The 22,657-nt window shown below is 39.7% G+C and overlaps 1 protein-coding gene across 1 annotated transcript; it reads right to left on the reverse strand.

Moving 5' to 3' along the window:
- Positions 1-652: 652 nt before the first annotated feature.
- LOC131249267 (disease resistance protein At4g27190-like) lies at positions 653-21,942 on the reverse strand. The gene is made up of 3 exons (XM_058249919.1): positions 21,797-21,942; positions 21,587-21,630; positions 653-3,930 (listed from the first exon to the last, which is right to left on the reverse strand). Exon 3 carries the CDS (start codon positions 3,920-3,922, stop codon positions 767-769), a length of 3,156 nt encoding a protein of 1,051 aa, XP_058105902.1. The 5' UTR covers positions 3,923-3,930; positions 21,587-21,630; positions 21,797-21,942; the 3' UTR covers positions 653-766.
- Between the last annotated feature and the right edge of the window lie 715 nt (positions 21,943-22,657).

Below are 22,657 nucleotides of genomic sequence, written 5' to 3' on the forward strand. Positions count from 1 at the left end.
ATATTTTCAATAGATTTTTGCATTAGCACATCACCAGTTCACAAATATTCTAACCTTGTGGGGCCGATTACTTTTTCCAGTGGTGTGTTCCACCATAGATTTGGATCTGCGTAAGTTTTGGGATAACATCCTTAAATGAGCTGAAAACACGGATGAGCAGTGTGGATATGAAATAAATTCATCAGCTTGGCCTCACATGGTTAGGGTAACTCCTAGTAAGCTGTTACCCGGCCATACAAATCTGACAGACTATCTATATATATTGAAATGGTCTCCCGCCGCAGGAGACGGTCGGATTGCCTGCAAAGGGATGGATGGCTCGGCGGGTCCCACCTCTGTTTCTGAAATCCACTCTTATCACTAGTTTCGAGGCCCCGTGTTTTTAGTGGTGGGCATTTGATGGTTGGGGTGAGCATATTCCATGTACACAATTTCCACATGAATTAGTAATATGGCTGATTTTAGGGCCTTGGTACTAACAGGGGCTGATGCATCTGATGGTATTTGAGCTATGATCCGTTCAAGAGGTATGACAGAAAAATGGTATGGATTTGATATATATAAAGTTTGTCTCACACAAAAATGCTTGTAAACTCCAATAATACATCCATATGCTAATCACTAATAATACATAAACACACAGACATAGAGAGAAGAAGAACACAAACCATTCTTACTAACAATACATCTCTCAACCATACTTGTTTGAAATTTAAAATACCAAGTTTACAAAAAAAAATAAAAAAATAAAAATCCAAAGTCCATCCTAATTTTGAGGAGACAACCGCTGCCGTGACGTCGAAGCAACCTCTTCTGATTCTTCTTGTGCTCTTCTTTTCATTCCACGTCCTTCTCGTTCTCCATCTTCTTCGTCTTCTTCGTCGTCTTCTTCTTCATCTTCTTGGTCTTCTTCTTCTTCGTCTTCTTCGTCTTCTTCTTTTTCTTTAAAAAGGGGTTGGAGGAGTGTTTTGGTGTTGGGATCATCCCACTCCAATGCATCCCACCATTCTTTGCTTCCTTCTATCTGTCCATCGTCAATAGATGTTGAGTTGCCCAAGGAAAGAGGGATCTTCTTCAGCCGAGGACAACCTGCTATAACAATCCTATTCAGGGAAGGGCAAATGATTACCTGCTTACAAATGCTTTTCAATTTCCATAAATCAGCCAAGTGAAAATCCCTCAACTTTGGGAGTACGATGGGATTGTTATTGATGCTGTTATAACCTCCTCCTTCAACCATAGCTTCTTCTCCTCCTTTTATCATGACCTCCTCCATCTCACTGCATTCTGTAATCTCGATTTGCTCAAGGCATTGGAGGTGCTGAAACAATTCAAGTGACATGAGATTCTCCAATACTTGGCATCCGAAGACAATCATGTGTGTGAGGCATGCGAATGAGCCAGGTAGCAAGACTCCCTCACACAGACCCCTCAAATTCGGAAGGTATCTTAGAGACAGTTCCCGTATTGAGGGTAACGACGTTATGGTGCTGTCGTCTCTTATTGGCAACAACCACTCCATGCTACTGTTTTCGATATCACATGTCTGTAAGCGTTGCAAGTGAGAGAGGCAGGGTAAGCTTGACAGATCGCAATCATGCATCTTCAACTCGACAATACTATCAGGAAGCACTAATGAATTACGACCAATAACAGTTCCCTCAAAAGCAGACGAAACATAAAGCTCTTTAAGGTTAACCAAACATTCCATACCATCTGGCACTTCTCTGATGTCACTATGAGTGAGGTTCAAAATTCTTAGACGCTCGAGCTTTGCTAAGGACGGTACCTCCCTTAACATCTTACAACCCCGTAGTACGAGTGCATGCAGGTTCTCCAAGTTTGAAACTGATGCTGGCAAATACTCAATCTGAGTTTCAGAGAGGTTCAAAATTCTTAGACGCTTGAGCTTTGCAAAGGACGGTACCTGCTCCCTTAACATCTTACAACCCCGTAGTAAGAGTGCATGCAGGTTCTCCAAGTTTGAAACTGATGCTGGCAAATACTCAATCTGAGTTTCAGAGAGGTTCAAAATTCTTAGACGCTTGAGCTTCGCTAAGGACGGTACCTCCCTTAACATCTTACAACCCTGTAGTAAGAGTGTATGCAGGTTCTCCAAGTTTGAAACTGATGCTGGCAAATACTCAATCTGAGTTTCAGAGAGGTTCAAAATTCTTAGACGCTTGAGCTTCGCTAAGGACGGTACCTCCCTTAACATCTTACAACCCTGTAGTAAGAGTGTATGCAGGTTCTCCAAGTTTGAAACTGATTCTGGCAAATACTTAATCTGAGTGTCAGAGAGGTCGAGAACTCTGAGGCTGTTCATGCGATTGAAGAACTCATGAGAAATGTTGCCTGAGAGAGGGTTCCTGCTCAACAACAATGTGGAGAGTTTTGGACAGTTTGGTTCGCCTGAAAGCATTTCAATTTGATTTCTCATAAATGATATTTTGTCACCATCTTCAGGAAATTCTTCTATACCAATTGATCCCCTTATTCGGATCCCAGCCTTGCCCACAAACCGAGGGCTCTTCCTTGTAATGCCGATGGCCAAATCTCTTATTAAATCATGCATTATTACACTAGAAGGAGACCTCCTTACCAACATACAAACATCTATTAGTCCATTTAATATTGTGTGGCCTTTGTCGACTTCCGTTTCCCAGTCTCCCATATCTATCAATCCCTCTGCCATCCAATAATTTACCAGCTCTTCATCCCCAATTTCGTAGTCCTCTGGAAACAAAGCACAATACAAGAAACAAGATTGAATCTTCTCATATTTTAATCGATCGTAACTAAATTTCAAAATTTGAAAAACTTTATCATCCATGCCTTCGATCTCCATCGTCGAGCATTTTAATTCCTCTAATGCATTTCTCCATTCTCTAATGTCATTCTTTTCTCTCATTGCACTTGCTACTGTGATAATTCCAAGTGGCAAACCAGCACATTCTTTAGTGACAAGCTTCGCAATTTGTTCTACCTCAGAAGAAAGCACCGCATTAACCCCAAGCCTTTCTTTGAACAATTCCCATGCTTCTTCTGTCGAGAGAACCTCCACTTCAAACATTTTTTGGCAGTTCATGCCTCGGCACACATTTTTTGATCGAGTAGTCAATACTATTTTGCATGCATTGTCCTCGGTAATCCCTACCCTTTCCAACGGAAATGACTTCCACACATCATCAAAGATGACAACGAGCTTCTCCCTATGCTTCAAAGCCTTAGACAATTTCATGGACCTTCTCATTTCATCGTGTTCATTGGAAAGATCTAATCTTATTGCTTCTGCAATACTACTTTGCAGTCTCTCAATAGTAAAATCATTAGAAACCGTCACCCAAATAGCAATGCCAAATATTCTAGAGCTCTTTATTCTATTGTAGATGTGGGTCATGATGGTCGTCTTGCCCACGCCCCCCATACCATAGACACCAATAATTCTGGCCTTATGATTAATTAATGAATCCCAAATCTGTTCAAAATTTCTTTCGGCTGTCACTCTACCTACCAGCTTCATCGTCGGCATAAATTCCATTTCAGGTAATAGATCAGCAAGTAACCCTTCTGAAAATCGACATTTCTCCTTAAACTTCACCACCTCTTCAATCTTCTTTATGACAAGATTTCCCAATGCTACACGTGAGCGTAAGAAATCTCTCCCTACTTCTTTACAATCCTCTTCTATCTTAGTCATTTGGCTAGTAATCTTTTCCACATTTTCCAGCCATAAACTCACCTCTGCCTTTGGCTTCTTTCCATCCACTACCTTAGCCGTGTTGAGTGAAATAATTACATCGGTCTGTCGGCTACCCAACTCCTGCATTTCGGTTCTCAGAAGATCAAGATTATCTTCGAGGCTTCTAGAGTTGATGTATTGAGTCCATGCAATCCTGGCAATCTCCGGGATGAATTCCATAGCCACTCCTACAATAGCAATTAGGAATTTTAAAATTAACAATTATTGAGCCATAAAATAAATTAGGGCTTGTTTAGTTGCACCACATTTCATGAAAATTTGTACACATCGTAGTTAAAAAACCTAGAAACTCGACTAGACTTGATGTTCATTTGTACAGGTTAACTTGGAGACTCAACCCAACTAGACTTGGAATTTAATAATTATATATATATATATATATATATATATATATATATATATATATATATATATATATATATATATATATATATATATTATATATATATTTCCAAGTCTAGTTTATATAAAGAAAATTTATAAAATACTACCCCATTAATATTGTATTTACATCCCGATATATTTTTAAATTATCCTTTCATTAAAGCTACCTCATTAATTAATATAAATTTCGAAGCAATTAATACTTTCGTCTGTTTTAACAAGAATTTTTACCCCAAAATTCCTTGCAACTGTTAATTTTACCAAAAGATCTCGTATTTACGAAAGCATGCTTATGAACCTATTACTGAGAATAAAAAACTAATTTCCCCTTATTTCTATAATGGTGTGGGAAATCGAATCTAATCCGCATGTGCAATGAAGCTCGTGTACATACCATAGTCAAGTTAGTCCCACCTTGTACATAGTTTCCAATAAAAAGAGTTGTCTTATTGAATGTTAACATGCGGCCCCAATATTGAATGAATGCAAACACGAATATTAGCTCGATTCAAAGCTTCTATGGTGCCCAGGAAGTTTTTAATGATCAGGGTTGGATTCCTCCAGTATGGTCAATTTGAGGCTTGGATCTGCGTAATTTTTGAGATCATGCTCTAAAATTATCTGATAAAATGGATGGATGGTGTGAATAAAACACATACATCAAGGTGCCTGGAGAGAGTCTGTGGGGACACAGCAGGATGCAATCCACGTCGCTATTCAGGGGCACCGCTTGGTGGATCCCTGATTGTGGGCCCACGTGGAAGTATGTGTCTTAAATCCACAACGTCCATTTATTTTGCCAGCTTATTTCAGGGTATCAGTCTAAAAATTCAGTAGATTCAATGTTATGAAAAATGTTTGGTTAAAAAATATTTTAAATAAAAAGCATACATATAAATATATAAAGTATTTATGATTTTTTTATTTTTTATTTTTATTTTTACATTTAGGGAATAGTACCTTGTCGGAGAGTATTGAAGAAATTTTATCTTAATAAGTAGGGTGACCAGTATTCTAATATTTGCTTGGTGAGATAGAGTTGTAGCAAGAATTGCATGTTTGTCATTTATCCACCATCCATTTTACTGTACGAGCTAAAAAACCATTTTGCCATATCATTTTATGGTAACAGCTAAAAAATGAGGCAGATCCAAGGCTCAAGTGGACTGCGTGGTGGGATTAAATTCTTACTTTAAAAAACTTATTAGAGCCACAAAAGCTCTGAATAAAGCTGTTATTTGTGTTTTCCTCTCATTCGGTTCCATATGATCCTATGAACAAGCTGGATGGCAAATAAACATCAAGGTGGGCTGTGGGAAAGTCTTGATGATGGGCATCAATGAAACCACTGCTTAAATGTGTTGTGGTCCACTTGAGCCTTGGATTTTCTTCACTTTTTATACTAAGTAACATAAAAAGATGGCAAAATGGACGAACTGTGTGGATAAAAGCCATACACCACAATGGCCAGTCGGTTTAGCCTGTCCAGAGGTCAGAATAGGAGTAGTATGCGATCTGCGTCCGCATGTTATCAGGTTAAATAAAGCTTGACTTTCATTCCAAGCTGGGAAAATCTTTGATATTGATATTCCGACAGAGTGGGACCGATGACATGCAGTCACTTGAAAATTACTTAAGAAATTACATACGTGGCATACGAGTAATCAAATCCCATGCTGCCACATGTGTGGTGTGTATAGATCTTTATTGCACATGCATGTGCACTATATATATATATATATATATATATATATATATATATATATATATATAAAGGAAAATTTATAAAATACTACCCCATTAATATCGTATTTACATCTCAATATCTTTTTAAATTATCCTTTCATTAAAGCTACCTCATTAATTAATATAATTTTCAAAGCAGTATTTTAGTCTGTTTTCTCTCATTTCTGTTTAGGTACTTCATAGAATAACAAGGAGTTTTACCCCAAAATTCCTCATAACTGTTAATTTTAACATGAAGATTTTGTATTTACGAAAGCATGCTGGCAAACCTATTAATGATAATAAAAAAACTAATTTCCCCTTATTTCCATAATGGCGTGGGAAATCGAATCTGATCTGCATGTGAATGAAACTCATGTACACATCACATATATGCCTGATCTAAACGATCAATCAAGTTAGTCCCACCTTGTACATAGTTTCCAATAAAAAAAAGAGTCGTCTGATTGAATGCTAACATGTGGGCACTAATATTGAATGAAGGAAAAACACGAATATTAGCTTGATTCAAAGCTTCTATGGTGCCCAGGAAGTTTTGAATGATCAGGATTCGATCCCTTTAGTATGGTCAACTTGAGGCTTGGATCTGTGTAATTTTTGAGATTATGCTCTAAAATTATCTGATAAAATGGATGGACGGTGTGGATAAAACATATACATCAAGGCGGCCCAACAGAGCCCATGCCTAGAGAGAGTCTGTGGTTACACGACAGGATCCAATCCTCGTCGCTATTCAGGGGTGCCGCTTGGTGGATACCCTGGATCTGCAGAGGAGGGTGGATCCGTGACTGTGGTCCCACTTGGATGTATGTGTCTTAAATCCATGCCGTCCATTCATTTTGCCGTATCATTTTAGGGCACGAGTCTAAAAATTCAGTAGATTCAATGTTATGGAAAATGTTTGGTTAAAAAATATTTTAAATAAAAAAAAAGTATATATATAAATCTATAAATTATTTGTGATTATTATTATTATTATTATTATTTACATTCAGGGAATAGTACTGTGTCGGAAAGGATTGAAATTTTATCTTAATAAGTAGAATGATGAGTATCATGATATTTGTTTGCTTGCTGAGATAGAGTTGTAACAAGAATTGCATGTATGTCATTTATCCACCCATCCATTTTACAGCAAGAGCTTAAAAGCCATTTTGCCATATCATTTCATGGTACGAGCTAAAAAACCATTTTGGCATATCATTTTACCGTGCTAGCTAAAAAATGAGGTAGATCCAAAGCTCAAGTGAACCTCACGGTGGGATTAACTTCCTACTTTTAAAGCTGAAATTTGTGTTTTCCTCTCATTCGGGTCTATATGATCTTATGAACAAGGTGGATGACAAATAAATATAAAGGTGAGGCCGGGGAAAGTCTTGGATCTCAATGGAACCACTGCTTAAATGTGTTGTGTTGCACTTGAGCCTTGGATTTGCTTCACTTTTTAAGCTCATGACATAAAAAGATGGCAAAATAGACCAACCGTGTGGATAAAGCCATACATCACAATGCCCATCGGCTTAGCCTGTCCTGAGCTCAAAATAGGGGGTTAGTATGCGATCTGTGTCCGCATGTTGTTAGACTAAATAAAGCTTGACTTTCCTTCCAAACTTAGAAATCTTTGATATTGATATTCTGACACAGTGAGACAGATGACATGGGGAACGGATTGACTACTCCCCCTGCCACCCGCCAATGGCTGGTGGTCGATGCTCTGTGGGCCCCACCATGATGTATGTGTTTCATCCATGTTGACCATCTATTTTTATAGATCATTTTATGATATGAGACCAAAAATGAGGTTTATCCCAAACTCAAATGGACCACATTACAGAAAACAGTACTGTTGAATGAACATTAACCATTAAAAACTTTTTGGAGGCCATAAAAATTTTGGATCAAGTTGATCCATGTTTTTTCCCTTCATCTGGGTCTTTATGACCTAATCAAAAGATTGGATGTCAAATAAACAGTACATTGGGACTTAGGAGAATTTTAATGGTGGATATCTAATCACTATTGTTTTCCTGTGGGTGGTCCACCTGAGATTTATATTCCTCTCATTTTTGGTATCAAGCTCTCAAATGATCTTTAAAAATGGATGAATGGAATGGAAGAAACACAAACATCATGGTGGGCTTAGAGAAGTGCCCCATGTTAAAAGTTAGGATGTGTATAACCCAAGGGAGAAAATCTCCCTGGCAGGGGATAATTTTAGATTACAAAAATAATAATCACTGAGCGCATTCTTCATTCTCCATTAAGCTAGACTCCCATCACGGAAAATTTTCAACATAAAACCGTAGAGCGTTTTCCTTCTTATGCATTAACAAACAACACTAAACATGGAATATTTTCCAAATTCCAAGTTAACTACAAAAATTCAGTATTAACAAACAGGCCCTTAGTAAAGCCAATTACTTCTCCATTTTTATGCTCTTTTCAAAATTAGGAAAGCTTATTATTATTATTATTATTAAAAGACATACATACCAAAAAAAAAAAAAAAAAACTTTCAATGTATTAGGCAAGGATCGGAAAACTATAGATTACAAGGGTTCAGATTTTGCCCTTACTCAAGAGAAAACAGTGGAAGGTTGATTTTGCCACCTGCCCAGGATAAAACAAAGAAATGTACCATGTGATCTTTTTGTACAACAAAAAATCATAGCACACTTATCAAGTGGGCCACACATGCAAGACTAATCTAAAAAAATAAATTTAAAAAAAATAATAAATAAATCAAAGTAGCACACCCATTAAGTGAGCCAGACAAGCACGACTAATCTTAACTATTCTTGCAGCCTAACTTTTATAATGCAAGTTTTGATTTACTTTATTAGTGGACCAACATTACCATGGTCCATGGTATAGCCTATCTGATGAATGGTTCAGATATGTCATGGGCCACCAATAAACACCACTAGATTTCTACACAATTCGGCATCCTTTCTTTAAATGTCTGTTTGGTTACATCCATGTTAGCTGCTGTTTTTAGCTGATAGAAGCAAATAAGCTACTTATTAGATACAAGTTGGTTTGGTAAGCACCCTTATAAAAGTAAGGTTTTGCTTCTTTCTTTTTTTTTCCTTCTTGTTTTTACTTTCTCGGTCTCCCTCTCTTTCTCACCTCCACATGATGGGAGATCCATATCTAAGGTTGATCTACATTGATGGGGTTTTCCTCCTCAGTTCAGAGGAGAGATAGTGCAACCGGTTGAAAATCGGAGTGTTTCACCGCGTTGTTCGACCAGTCGAGTGAACAGTGTGCTCGACTAGTCGAGGGTCACTCGACTTAAAGTCCAACAAACTCAGTGAATAGAGGTTACGCAGATTCACTCCGAATTTTGTGCAGACTGCGTAAATTTGAGGTGATTTTCAAAGAGATGCGGAAGAAAGTTGCCTAAACTATAAATAGAGGTCCCTAGGGCTTTTCTAGGGCATCAAAAAGGGTATTCTAAGGGTTTTTCAAGACCAAGGTGAGAGAGAGAGAAAGGGAGAGAGAGGACGCTTGTGGAAGGGAGAATTTGCCATCGACGTCTCAACGCTTCTACGTCCTCGTGATTAGTGAGATCTTTCCATTTTTATTTTATTCTCTTATTGTTCATCTGCTCTTGCATAAGTGAAGAAGGTTTGATCCAAGCAGTGTGTGCTTGTGATTGGTTGTAACGTTCTACTTCATAGTGGATTATTGCTCTGAACTAGGTCCCGTGGTTTTTACCTCTTTGAGAGTTTTTTACGTAAAAATCTCTTGTGTCGTGTGGTTTGTGCTTTGATTTATTTCATTGCTTTATTATCCCATAATTCTAGTGTTTTTGGGAAGCTAGATCCTAAGGTTTTGTGCAAAGGCCCCTAATAAAGTGGTATCAGAGCTAAGTTTATTGAACGGAGTGAGATCGATTTTGAATTATGGAAGGTGACTCATCAAGAATGATTAGTCTCAGTGGTTCTAATTGGACCATATGAAAGGCTAAGACGGAAGACTTGCTTTGTTATTCAAGGCATATCAGCAAAGTCAAAGGATATGACAGATGACGCTTGAAAGAAATTGGACCGGTAGGCGGCGGAATTTATTAGACAATGGTTAGACGATTCCGTATTCCACCATGTGTTTACGGAGACCTCAACCGCTAGCCTATAGCTGAAATTGTAAGGGTTGTATGAGAGGAAGACAGCCGATAATAAAATTTTTCTGATAAGACGAATTGTGAATCTCAAATTTAAAGATGGCGGTTTCGTGGCTGAGCACATGAATGAAGTCAGCAATATATTGAACCAACTCTCTGCTATGAAGATGGTCATGGACGATGAATTACAGGCTTTGCTATTACTCAGTTCGCTGCTTAATAGTTGGGAGACATTAGTGGTGTCACTAAGTAACTCCATGCAGACGGAAAGGTGTCCACAGGTAACTAGTTGTCTCTTCAATGAGGAGACAATGAGGAAGTTTCAAGAGTTTATTCAGCAAGAGGCCCTTGTGACACAAGAACGAGGGAGAGGAAAGAACAGAAAGGGTGGGAAGCCCCGAGATAAATCAAGAGGCAAGTCGAGTACCAGAAAGGACATTGAATGCTGGAATTGTGGCAAAAAAGGCCACTATAAGCATGAATATCGTAAGATTAAGAACAACAAGAAAGGAAAATGAAAGGAGAAGGAAGATAAATGAGATTCCATTGCGGTCGCTTCAGATGGCGACGTTGTAGTTATTCTTTCTGCAGATTATTATGTTTGTCTCACGGCTACGAGTTAGGACACCGACTGGGTGATAGACTCGGGAGCCTCATTTCATGCGACTCCACGCAGGGACTTCTTCACAATCTACAAGTCAGGTGACTATGAGACCGTGAAGATGGAAAATTCTAGCATATCGAAGATCCTACGAGTCGGTGATATTTGTGTGAACACCGATGTGGGTTGCACATTGGTTCTCAGGGATGTGAGGCATATCCCAGACCTTCGCCTCAACTTGATGTCAACGGGAAGGCTGGATGATGATGGCTTTAAAAGCCATTTTGCTGGTAGGCGTTGGAAGCTCATCAAGGGTTCGTTGATCGCAGCCAGAGAAAAAAATTGTTACACCCTATACAAGGTAAGTGTTGGTGTGTGCAAGAGTGAGTTAAATGCAGTGGAAGATTCAACTATTGACATGTGGCACAGGTGTCTAGGCCACATGAGTGAAAAAGGGCTTCAGGTACTAGCAAAGAAGCAGCTCCTTCCAAACGTGACAGGTATACCTCTTAAAACTTGTATTAATTATTTATCAAGGAAACAGCATAGAGTTTCATTTGTTAAATATGCTTCTCATTTTAATAAAGCGCATGTATTAGATTTGGTTTATTCTGAGTTTGTGGTCCTATAAGGACAAAAACCTTGGGTGGGGCATTGTATTTTGTCACTTTTATAGATGATGCATCTAAGAGGGTTTAGGTTTATACTTTGAAATCAAAGGACGAGGTCTTTGGTGTGTTTAAACTCTTTCATGCTATGGTCAAGAGAGAGAGAGACAGGTAGATCATTGAAGTGCATTCGCACTGACAATGATGGTGAATACATGGTGACTTTCATGAGTATTGTAAGTCCCTGGATATACGGCATGAACAAACGGTTCTCAAGACCCCCCGACATAATGGTGTGGCTGAGCGAATGAATCGCACCATTGTAGAAAGAATCGGATGCATGTTATCCCATGTAAAGTTGCCTAAGATGTTCTGGGGAGAAGCAATGCACACGGCGATGTATTTGATAAACAGGTCTCCATCAGCCCCGTTTAATGGAGAAGTACCTGAGAAGGTGTGGACTGGACATGATCCATCGTACAGTCATCTCAGGGTGTTTGGATGTAGGGCATCCTTTCACATACCAAAAGATGAGAGGTCCAAGCTTAATATGAGGATCAGGCAGTGTATGTTCTTGGTGTATGATGATGAAAAGTTTGATTATAGATTGTGGGATCCGACCGAGAAAAAGCTTGTTAGGAGCAAAGATGTAGTTTTCTTTGATGATCAGTGTATAAAAGACATTGGTAAGCCAGAGAAGAACCAACCTAGTTCAGGTGAGCTAGAGGATATGGATCCGGTTATTCTTCCTATGGTGCTTGATAATGGGGGAGTACAGCAAGGTATAGAGGACGATGGAGTTCCTACAGAAGATGGACCGGGGGAGAAGCCCCCACTTGGTCCACCTGTTGAGCCACAGGTGAGAAGATCATCTAGGGATAGACAGTCGTCCAAGAGGTACTCGCCGCATGAGTATATTATGCTTAATGATGGGGGAGAACCAGAAAATTATTCTAAGGCCCAAACCGACGAGCATAAGGGGGAGTGGTTGAAAGCTATGCAAGAGGAGATGAAATCCTTTCATAAGAACTACACCTATGATATGGTGAAACTTCCTGAGTAACAAGTGCGTGTTCAGAAAGAAGATTGAGTAGAAGAATTCATAGACAAGGTTCAAGGCCAGACTTATGGTGAAAGGGTTTGGTTAGATGAAAGGCATAGACTTCGAGGAGATATTCTCACCAATGGTGAAGATGACATCCATACAGGTATTGGTTGGGTTGGCGGCTGGCATGGATCTGGAGATAGAGTAGTTAGATGTTAAAACTGTCTTTCTCCATGGTGACCTGGAAGAAGAGATCTACCTGCACCAACCAGAGGGGTTCAAAGTCAAGGGCAAAGAGCATATGGTGTGTAGGCTAAGAAAGAGCTTGTATGGGTTGAAATAAGATCCATGACAATGGTATAAGAAGTTCAATTCATTTATGTTGAAGCATGGGTATGACAGAACAGAGTCAGACAACTGTGTGTTTACGCGCAAGTTCTCAGATGGTGATTTCTTAGTTCTGTTGTTATATGTTGATGACATGCTCATCATGGAAAAAGACATCAAGAAGATTGACAGGCTGAAATAGGAGTTGGGTAAGTCGTTTGTGATGAAAGACTTAGGCCCTGCTAAATAGATCCTAGAAATGGAGATAACTCGTGATAGAAGTAGCAGGAAGCTTTGGTTGTCATAAGAGCAGTATATTAAGAAAGTCTTACAGCAGTTCACTATGAATGCAGCAAAACCGGTCAGTACTCCACTGGATGATCACTTCAGATTGAGCGACAAGTAATGTCCCAAGACGAAGGCAGAGGTGGATGAGATGCAGAAGATACCATACGCGTCGGCAGTAGGAAGTTTGATGTGTGCTATGGTGTGTACACGCCCAGACATAGCATATTCGATTGGTGTTGTCAGCCGATTTCTTGTCAATCCTGGTAAAGAATATTGGGCAACGGTGAAGTGGATACTGCGGTATCTAAGAGGCTTATCCAGGTAGAACCTATGCTATGGTGACAGAAAACCTGTGTTAGCGGGCTACAGAGATGCAGATATCGTAGGTGACATAAACTCCAGGAAGTCTACATCGGGGTCCATGTTCACGTTTGCAGGGGGAGCCGTCTCTTGGCAGGGCAAGCTACAGAAGGTCGTAGCATTGTCGACAACAGAAGCCAAGTACATTGCAGTCAAAGAAACATGTAAAGAGATGCTTTGAATGAAGAGATTTTTATAGGAACTTAGCCTAAAGCAGGAGCAGCACGTGATCTATTGCGATAGTCAAAGTGTTATACACTTGAGCAAGAATCTAAGTCAGTATTCCAAGTCGAAGCACATATAGATTCGGTATCACTAGATCAGGGATACTTTAGAACAGAAGGTGTTACAACTTGAGATAGTCCACACGGATGATAATGGGTCAGACATGATGACCAAGGCTTTACTCAAGGGCAAGTTTGAGGTTTGTAGAAATCGGGCTAGCTTGAAGAAGTTGAATTCCTCCTGAGTAGAAAAGGGAGAGATTTGATAGGGTTTTCCTCCTCAGTTCAGAGGAAAGAGTGCAGCCGGTTGAAAATCGGAGTGTTTCACCGCGCTTTCGACCAGTCGAGTGAACAGTGCTCAACCAGTCGAAGGTCACTCGACTCAAAGTCCAGTGAGCTTAGTGAACAGTGCTCGACCAGTCGAGGACCTGGCTCGACCAGTCGAGTGAACAGTCTCAACCAGTTGAGGACTCTGCTCGACTAGTCGAGGTTACGCAGATTCATTCCAGATTTTGTGTGGACTGCGTAAATTTGAGGCGATTTTCAAAGAGCTGTGGAAGTAAGTTGCCTAAACTATAAATAGAGGTCCCTAGGGCTTTTCTATGACATTGAGAAGGGTATTTTAAGGGTTTTTCAAGACCAAGGTGAGAGAGAGAGAAAGGGAGAGAGAGGAAGCTTGTGGAAGGGAGAATTCGTAGTCGACGTCTCAGCGCTTCTACATCTTCGTGATTGGTGAGATTTTTCCATTTTTCTTTTATTCTTTTATTATTCATCCACTCCTACATGAGTGAAGAAGGTTTGATCCAAGCGATGTGTGCTTGTGATTGGTTGTAACATTCTACTTCATAGTGGATTGTTGCTCTGAACTAGGTCCCGTGGTTTTTACCTCTTTGAGAGTTTTCTATGTAAAAATCTCTTGTGTCATGTGGTTTGTGCTTTGATTTATTTCATTGCTTTATTATCCCATAATTCTGGTGTTTTTGGGAGGCTAGATCCTAAGGTTTTGTGCAAAGGCCCCCAACATGCATGATAGACGGCCTATTTCGAAGGTGGGGCTCACACGATGGACAGATAACATCAAAGTGAGGATCCACATGATATGTAGTGGACATTAAAGGTGGACCCCACATGATGTATAATTAACAATGATATTGGCCCCTCATTATGGATGACCCACATCAAGGTGGACCATTACACACAATGGATGGTCTGAAGCCAATAAATTCGTCGATTACGTAAATCTCGAGTCTAACTTTATAATTTGTTTATCTAGGGCCCAAATCTAGTTGATCTATTACTAACAAATCAAGGCAACTGTAACTAAATAAAGACCTACCTAAAGTTGAGACAACTAGGGGTTGGATCTTAAGTAACAAACTAAACTGACCAAGTATCATTTAAGACTAAGAACCGATGGTTTAGAGTTATTATAATCAAATCGTCATATCTGCTAGTTGCGAATATGTCACACTATGAACTTAGCTAATCCAAACCATAATAATTATGCACAAGAAATCTTACTACCCAATTTATTATAGAAATACTTTGATTATCCGAACAAGCTCTAGACCGCTTGTTAGTGGGCCACTGAACCTAAGACTATAAAAAGACGTTCTTTTTAGTGGGCTTAATGTCCATCGTGACACATCGAGCTGAGGTCGACTTAGAGTCACAAGGTGAGTGCTTGGATTGTGCGAATACCTTAGATGGAAATATGGAACTTAAGTAAAACTAGCTACTTTGTTCTTTTATGAAATTGTAGCTTTTGGACCATCGATTCATGGCCAAAGTCGGGGTACCGACTAAAGATATTTTTCCACACATATCCATATAGCCGCAGCCCCGATCGACCATCGGTGACCATCAACAGACTTCTGATTATACTTATCGATTGACACATCTAAATGGCGGGCCGGTTATATCCATATGTAGATTATCATTAGGGTTAACTATCCTATGGTGATATCGAATGTACACCCCATAGTGGGCCTTAGAGGTTAGAAACACTCTCCTATAGGGCTAGTATAATTAAACCTAGCCCTTAGGGCTATTTTCATAACTTATGGAACTATATAAGGCCTTTACTTGGGCACCCCATCTCTCCATATGAATTTTTTCCAAGAATGAGAAAAAGAAAGAGAGGATGAAAATCTTAGAGTGTTTTTTATGGATTCCCTTCGATCAAACCTTAGCTTCGACGTTCTCCTCCATTGAATCCATCACACTCACGATTGAGAGGTAAGAAACAAACCTTACTTCCCAACCTAGGCTTTCTAGGTTAAATTGCATGGATCTCACGTAGTTTCTTTGAAATTGGTGTAGGAATTATTTTCTGCCAAATCCCTAACCTTAGGAGCTCAAAATCAGAGTTTTCTTCTTAAAGTTGCAGATCATTATCCCTAGGTTTCCTTTTATCGACCCCTGAGGGACCAGTTAATGATCACTTGTGGTGAACGCTTACATCGATTCATTGCATATTTTCATTTTGAGTTTAATTGCAACTTGTATCGTTAACTGCCTATTGAGATTCACATGTTTGATAAAATTACTGATTAATTGAATGTACCTCTTCATTGATGCTTACATGCTTGATGGAATGCTTAAGTAGAAGTGCGATTCTAATGCTGCTCACATGCTCGATATGATGTCTAAATGGATGTGTAGTTCTATCAGTACTCATCATGAGTTTGACAAAATGCCTGAGTGGTTATGTTGTTGATTCTATGCTAGGACAATATGATAAACTGCTAAACTGTAATGACACTTTAGTTAACTATAATGTCGGGAAAGTCGGCTAACCGCCTAGACTAAGGGGTGGCCCAATTTAAATCGCCCACTCTTGACTTGTTCGGTCGACCCGGGTTGAACATGGACGACCGACAGTAGCTGGACTGCACGGGATGCTCGCACCCAATGCTAGTCGAGTCGGAGTGCCCCAAGTCGATAGAACCAACCTAAAAGTCGACTGACCGCTTATATTTGCAATGTATGACAACATCGAACAGAATTTAAGATACCCCGTTCCCATTAAATGAGTCTACTTATAACCATTAGTGGTATGATCCACAAGACTCATGGGCCGAACATGGTAGTATGGGACACCATGTCCGAGCTGTCGACCTACACTGGAGTGACGAGCCTCCCTGTAGTGACTAATGAGCAACTAAGAGGCAATGAGCCTAGTACATCAAACTATAATGATGCTACAACCGCTCCACATTTTTGTTTGGGTGACGACTCTTATATCATTTGTGAGCGCCCTCCACCCGTCAATGGGTCGCCTAACCCTGTGCGTCTGGACTGTGTTATCCGGGTCCTTAGTGATCAGTCGGGCTAATGTTATCCTCACATTGATTGGAGAGTTGTCGTCTGGGTGGTAAACCTGAATATGGATCAAGGGACACATGTAAGGAGCCGCTTCGGCCATCCCGAGCCTTGTGATTAGTTAAGATCATGATAAAATGAGGGTACCCTAACTTTCCTAATATGCCGGATGAATTGAACCTAATAACTACTCAACTAACATGCGTATTTACCGTATTGCATTAGATAGGACTTACAATTTAGCGTTGGGCTACCTGTGAGGTGTTAGTATATACGAAATAGACGTTGAAGTCGCTTGGGAGGGAGTGTTGTTTGGAAAGAGCATGCATCATGTCATATCTTTATATGCGCATTTAACAAAAGTATTTAGGAACTGTTTGATTTCTTGTTTTATCATTACCTGCGTTAATTGGGTTGATAACATGTGTAACTTAGAACTAATGGAACCATTGATTTAGTTCCTCACTCCCACATGGGACGATGTTTTAAAACACCAATCAGGTGATATTATCGATGCAGGTATTATCAAGATCTCAAACAGGTAGGCTTAGAGTGGCTTGCACCACCGACGTTATGTTTTAGAGGATTGGACAAAACCGAAAACTTTTCACTTTAATCATTTTGGGTATGTATATTATTGCTTATATAATTCCCATTTGAGCGGACACCATAATTAAATTGTACTTTGATGATTAGCCTTATATTTATTTATTTTTGTTATCTTTATCTCGTTTTGGATCCGCTAATTTAAATTGTGCTACTCTGATTACTTGTGTGTGAAAGGAATGTGAATCAGAACAAGGTTACACGTCCATTTTTATTTGGTTCACACCCAGTAACTCAGGATCGGGGTCTCTATACTTGAGTGCCAATTTTCGAGGCGTGACGACTGCTTATAGCTCAAGCTCATATATTGACTATTTCTTTTGGGTTTCGCTTAGCTTCTCATTGTCGAAGGCCACCGGCCTTCCTTCATTTGATAAGACTCATCCAACTCTGACATATGAGGGGTCACACTCAACCTTAAATAGGTTGTTTATATTAGGAAGAACCAAGATCAGTGTTGTGGACAATCGATGCTTGAGTTAGTAAATCTCTTTTCAACCTCATTAGTCCACCGAAATGACCATTTTTCATGTAATCTGTAATAGGTGCAACTATAATACCAAAATTTCATACGAATCTATGATAGAATGTCGCTGACCCGTGGAAACTCCAACTTCATGAATGTTTGTCAGAATTGGTCATTCCTTGATGGCTCGCACCTTTTTATCATCTACATGGATGCCCATGGACGTCACAACAAATCATAAGAACAACAAGTTGTTCATTAAAAAACTATACTTCTTCAAGTTAAGGTATAACTTGTTAACTACTAAGACTTGTGGTACCTACATGAGATAATCCATGTACTCTGTCTAACCTTGGCTATATATCTGGATATCATCAAAATATACTTTCACAAACCAGCCAATGAATGGCTTCAACACTCGATTCATCAAGCGCATAAAAGTGCGTAGTGTGTTCGATTGACCGAAGGGCATGACCAACCCTTAGTTTTGAACGCTATTTTTTACTCATCAGCAGGTTGGATACAATTCTAATTGTACCTGCTCCTTATATCTAGTTTAGAGAACACATTAGCACTTTCAAGCATATCAAGCATGTCCTCCAACTGCAGTATCAGGAATCGATATTTAATGGTAATCTTATTAATTACCTGTCTGTCGACACACATATGCCAGTCCCATCTTTCTTTGGCGTTAACAAAGCTGGTACAATGCATGGGCTCATGCTCTCTTTTAAAAGACCCTTATAGATCAATTCCTCCACATGACTTTGAAGTATCTCACACTCTTTTAGACTTATCCGATAGTGAGGGCGGTTGGGCAAGCTAGTCACATGGACAAGGTTTATGTAATGTTAGATATTATCCCACATTGGGAATATCCATCAGGTAACTCTTCAAGCCATATTTATTTAAATTCATTCAGCGATGTCCTTAAACTTGGAGGAATGTCTAAGGGCTCCAATTCCTCAATCCTTACCACCATAGCGTACACCTCGTTGGTTTCCTTGAATTTCTCCACGAAATTTCGAATGGTTAAGAGGGAACTCCCCTCCAATTTAGAAGCACCGGGGTGATTCTCTGGTACCATGGGGGCAAGGATCGTCTTGTGACCTTCATTGACGAAGACATATACATTATCTTGTCCTCAATGAATCGTATCACAATTCGATTGCCATTGTAAAACGAGTAACATATGACATGTATTCATGTCGACCACGTCACAAAGTACTTGATCTTTATAATTCATACTAGTTGAAAACGAGACAATGCATTATTCAGTTACCTTGATCTTGTTCACCTTTTTTATCCAGCCAATTGAGTATGGGAATGATGTTTTGTCGTATGTTGCCATAACTTATTCACCATCACCTTTAAGACGATATTCTTGCTACTGTCACTGTCTATGATTATATCACAAACCTTGCCGTTGATGGTACACAATGTGCAGAATATATTGTGTCATTGCAGGTGCACCTCCTTCTTTAGTGTGTATAATAACCGTCTCATGACCTAGGATTCACCATGATCCTCGACAACCATCTTTGTCACCGGCTCCTTCTTCGACGGATTGTTCATTCTTATCAAATCCAGGGCCTTCTTCACTGCCTCAGCTTCAACGCCCCCTTTGTTAATGGTTAAGTGGGCTACAGGGCGTTAAGGGCAGGTGTTCGATAAGTGGCCCGGTTGGCCACAATGAAAACAATGGTTGAGCCTTGGCTAACCATAAGGATTTAGAATCCTTCTCGGACTCGCTACCGTAGGCGCTGCATGTTTAGGCCTAGATGGACTACTCCTCGTGTCATAGTTTGCGGTCGTAAGGATGCCTTCCTACTAGTTCCTTTCATTTGGTCAGCGCCAATCCTGGGTGGGACTCGTCATGGAGGCTCGAGTTGAATGATAAGGCCGAGTAGGACTCTTGTAAGGTGCGTTTTTTTTCTACCTGCCAATTGAACCGCTTCATTTACGATCCTGACCGGATGCATTTGAACTCGGTCCTAAATTATCGACCGTAAACCGCCTATGAACGGAGTTAACTTTTATGATTCGGTCTCCGACAAATCATTCAACGTTGCCAACTGCTAGAATTCTTCGGTGTAATCTGTGAAGGTCTGATTTCCCTATCGGTAAATTTGGTATTGCTAGAACAACACCTGCTTATAATCATTGGGGAGGAATTGTATCGAAGAAGGCGTCTTATCCACAACCATGATCAGATGTGCACCTTGTTCTATCGGGCACTTAAGAGTTGTAATTGTTCCTACAATGCAGAAGCACCAGATTTCAATTTTAACGCGACCAACTTCACTTTCTTTTCTTTTGGCACGTTCATGTAATTAAAACTACTCTACTTTGACAGACAAATCGAGGAAGTCTTCTATACACATAAGCCATTAAAATTGGAAAGTTTAGCCTTAACTCGATAGTCTCTTTCAATATGATATAATCAATCGTCTCCATGGACCAGCCATTGGATAAGGACGCCACTGATGTCCTCGTCGCTGGAGCTCGACTCATCTTGGATAGCCCTGCGATTTGCCTTTAAAGTGCTTTACGGAAAATGGAGTTGTGCCATACAATGATCAGAGGCGACTGAATGTCACCTTGGGCTTGTGGTGGAATTAGTACATCCACAATATGGTCGAGGGTTGTCTGCACCCATTGCATAGTCAATTGACTCTCTTGGTGCAATGCTTCAATTTTTTCTGATAGATAACAAATCTCTGAATTACCGTTCATAGGATTTTAGTCCATTCGGTCGTTAGTTGTTATCGGTCCGAGGGGAGTCTTTGCTATGATAGCAATTGGCGCAAGGAGGGACATGATGAAGTAGATCACTGTCTTCCTCAAGGGATAAGTACTTTGAATTCACAGAGCTCTCTGAACCCCTCATGGAGCTTCCTCGAATCTACGAGGGATAAAAGCAGGGATAATTTCTAATAAATTCGAAATAACTTGATTGATGATTTTTTTTTTTTTTTTAAAAAGGCACTCTAACTTAAGATAGAGCTTTAGAACTCTTAACTCAAATACCCTAAAAACATGACTCACTATAAATAGTAAACTTACTATTTATAGATGACCTCTGTTCCTATTCATGGTTTTCAGACAAAAATAGTAAGTGTCCAATTTGGCCCAACCATGTTAGAAAATTCCATTTTATGTTGGGCATGAGTTCTATAACTCAAAAGGATCAAAAGTTGCATTCAAATTAAAACTTACTATTCATAGTAAAGGTGAAATTAAACGAGACTTTTGACTGTCATTTTGATAGAATCTTGCAAATCGATCTAGCATGGACAACCTAGCATAACGGGGTTGGTTGGCTTAAGTAGATTCTCGTACTCCAAAATCATGTATAATATGTTGAAAAACTCATCCTGATTGGTGAGACATGAGTGATTTAAGGTCCCGATAGTCTGGATCGTTTCTACCTTCAATTGGGCCTTCTTTAGTCCATCTTTACCGTGAAAGTGTCTGCGACCCACTCTACATCGGATTTGGATGGATTTTAGACGAGTTTTCATTGTCCTCAGGTGTGGCACACCTGATGGTTGGATCCGTCTGATTTTTGGGATACCTAATCATCATGGTGTCCTACACCTATTTGTTTTCCATCAAAACATCAGAGAAGGATCTGGTAGATCTATATTGAATCATTTCTGCTTTTGAAAAAAAAAAAAAACAAGAGGAATTAAAAGAAGAGGAAAGGAAGAAATACCCAGCTGAAGTCTCTCTTTCAATGCTTCCGAAGCAACTCTGTTTCTGTAGAAAGGAATGCACAGAGGTATTATAGGAAACTCAAAACGCGGTGTGTGTGGGTTGCACCAAATTTCATGATAAAATATGATATTTGGTGCAGCCAAATTACCATTAAAATGAAAGAAAATATAAAGAGAGAAGATAAAATAGAAAACAGGTTAGAGCGTACAAAAATGTACCGTGCTTATGCAAATTAGCTGGAACGATGGTGATGATGATGGCTTTTATTTGTGAAACGATGGTTCCCTGAAATTTCTTGCTGGGTACAAAGCAATGGGAGTCAGCTTTGGATTCTGGGGGAGACTTATTGTTGACTTCTTAGTTAGTCGCGACAGACCAAAGGATGGTTTGGCCAGTGACGCTGCCACCACCCAGGTGGCTAGTGGTCGGTGCTACGTGGACCCCACCATGATGTATGTGTTTTATACGCCGTCCATCCATTTTGAAAGATAATTTTAAGGCTTGATCCCAAAAATAAGGTAGATCTAAATCTCAGGTGGACCACACCATGGAAAAACAGTAGTGATTGAATTTCCAGCATTAAAAACCTCCTAGGGCCCACTGTAATGGTTATTTGAAATCTAACCTGTTGATTACGTCATGCAGGATGAAGGGAAAAGTATGTCAGCTTGATCCAAAACTTCCGTGGCCCTTAAGAAATTTTGAATGGAGGGGGTTCAATCAGTACTGTGCGGTCCACTTGAGATGTGGATCAACCTCATTTTTAGGCTCATACCATAAAATGATCCGGAAGAATTGGTGGAGAAGAACTGGTGGATGGCATGGATGAGTAGCCGATCCGTTTCCCAGACGAGATGAGAATCGTAACAAAAACTAGATGTTTTGCCATTTATGTGTGCCCCTGTTAAATTCAAGGGTGCGCATTCTTCCTAGATTATTTCTTGTGATGTGGTGATTCAAAGATATGGATCTGCTTCTATTTGTAGGTCGTGCTATAAAGTGAAAATGCAAAACGGATGGACGGCGTAGATATATAAAAAAATATATTAAGATAGCCCCAGGGTCACTG

This window comes from Magnolia sinica, chromosome 6 (genome assembly GCF_029962835.1).
Source record: "Magnolia sinica isolate HGM2019 chromosome 6, MsV1, whole genome shotgun sequence".
Lineage (NCBI taxonomy): Eukaryota > Viridiplantae > Streptophyta > Magnoliopsida > Magnoliales > Magnoliaceae > Magnolia > Magnolia sinica.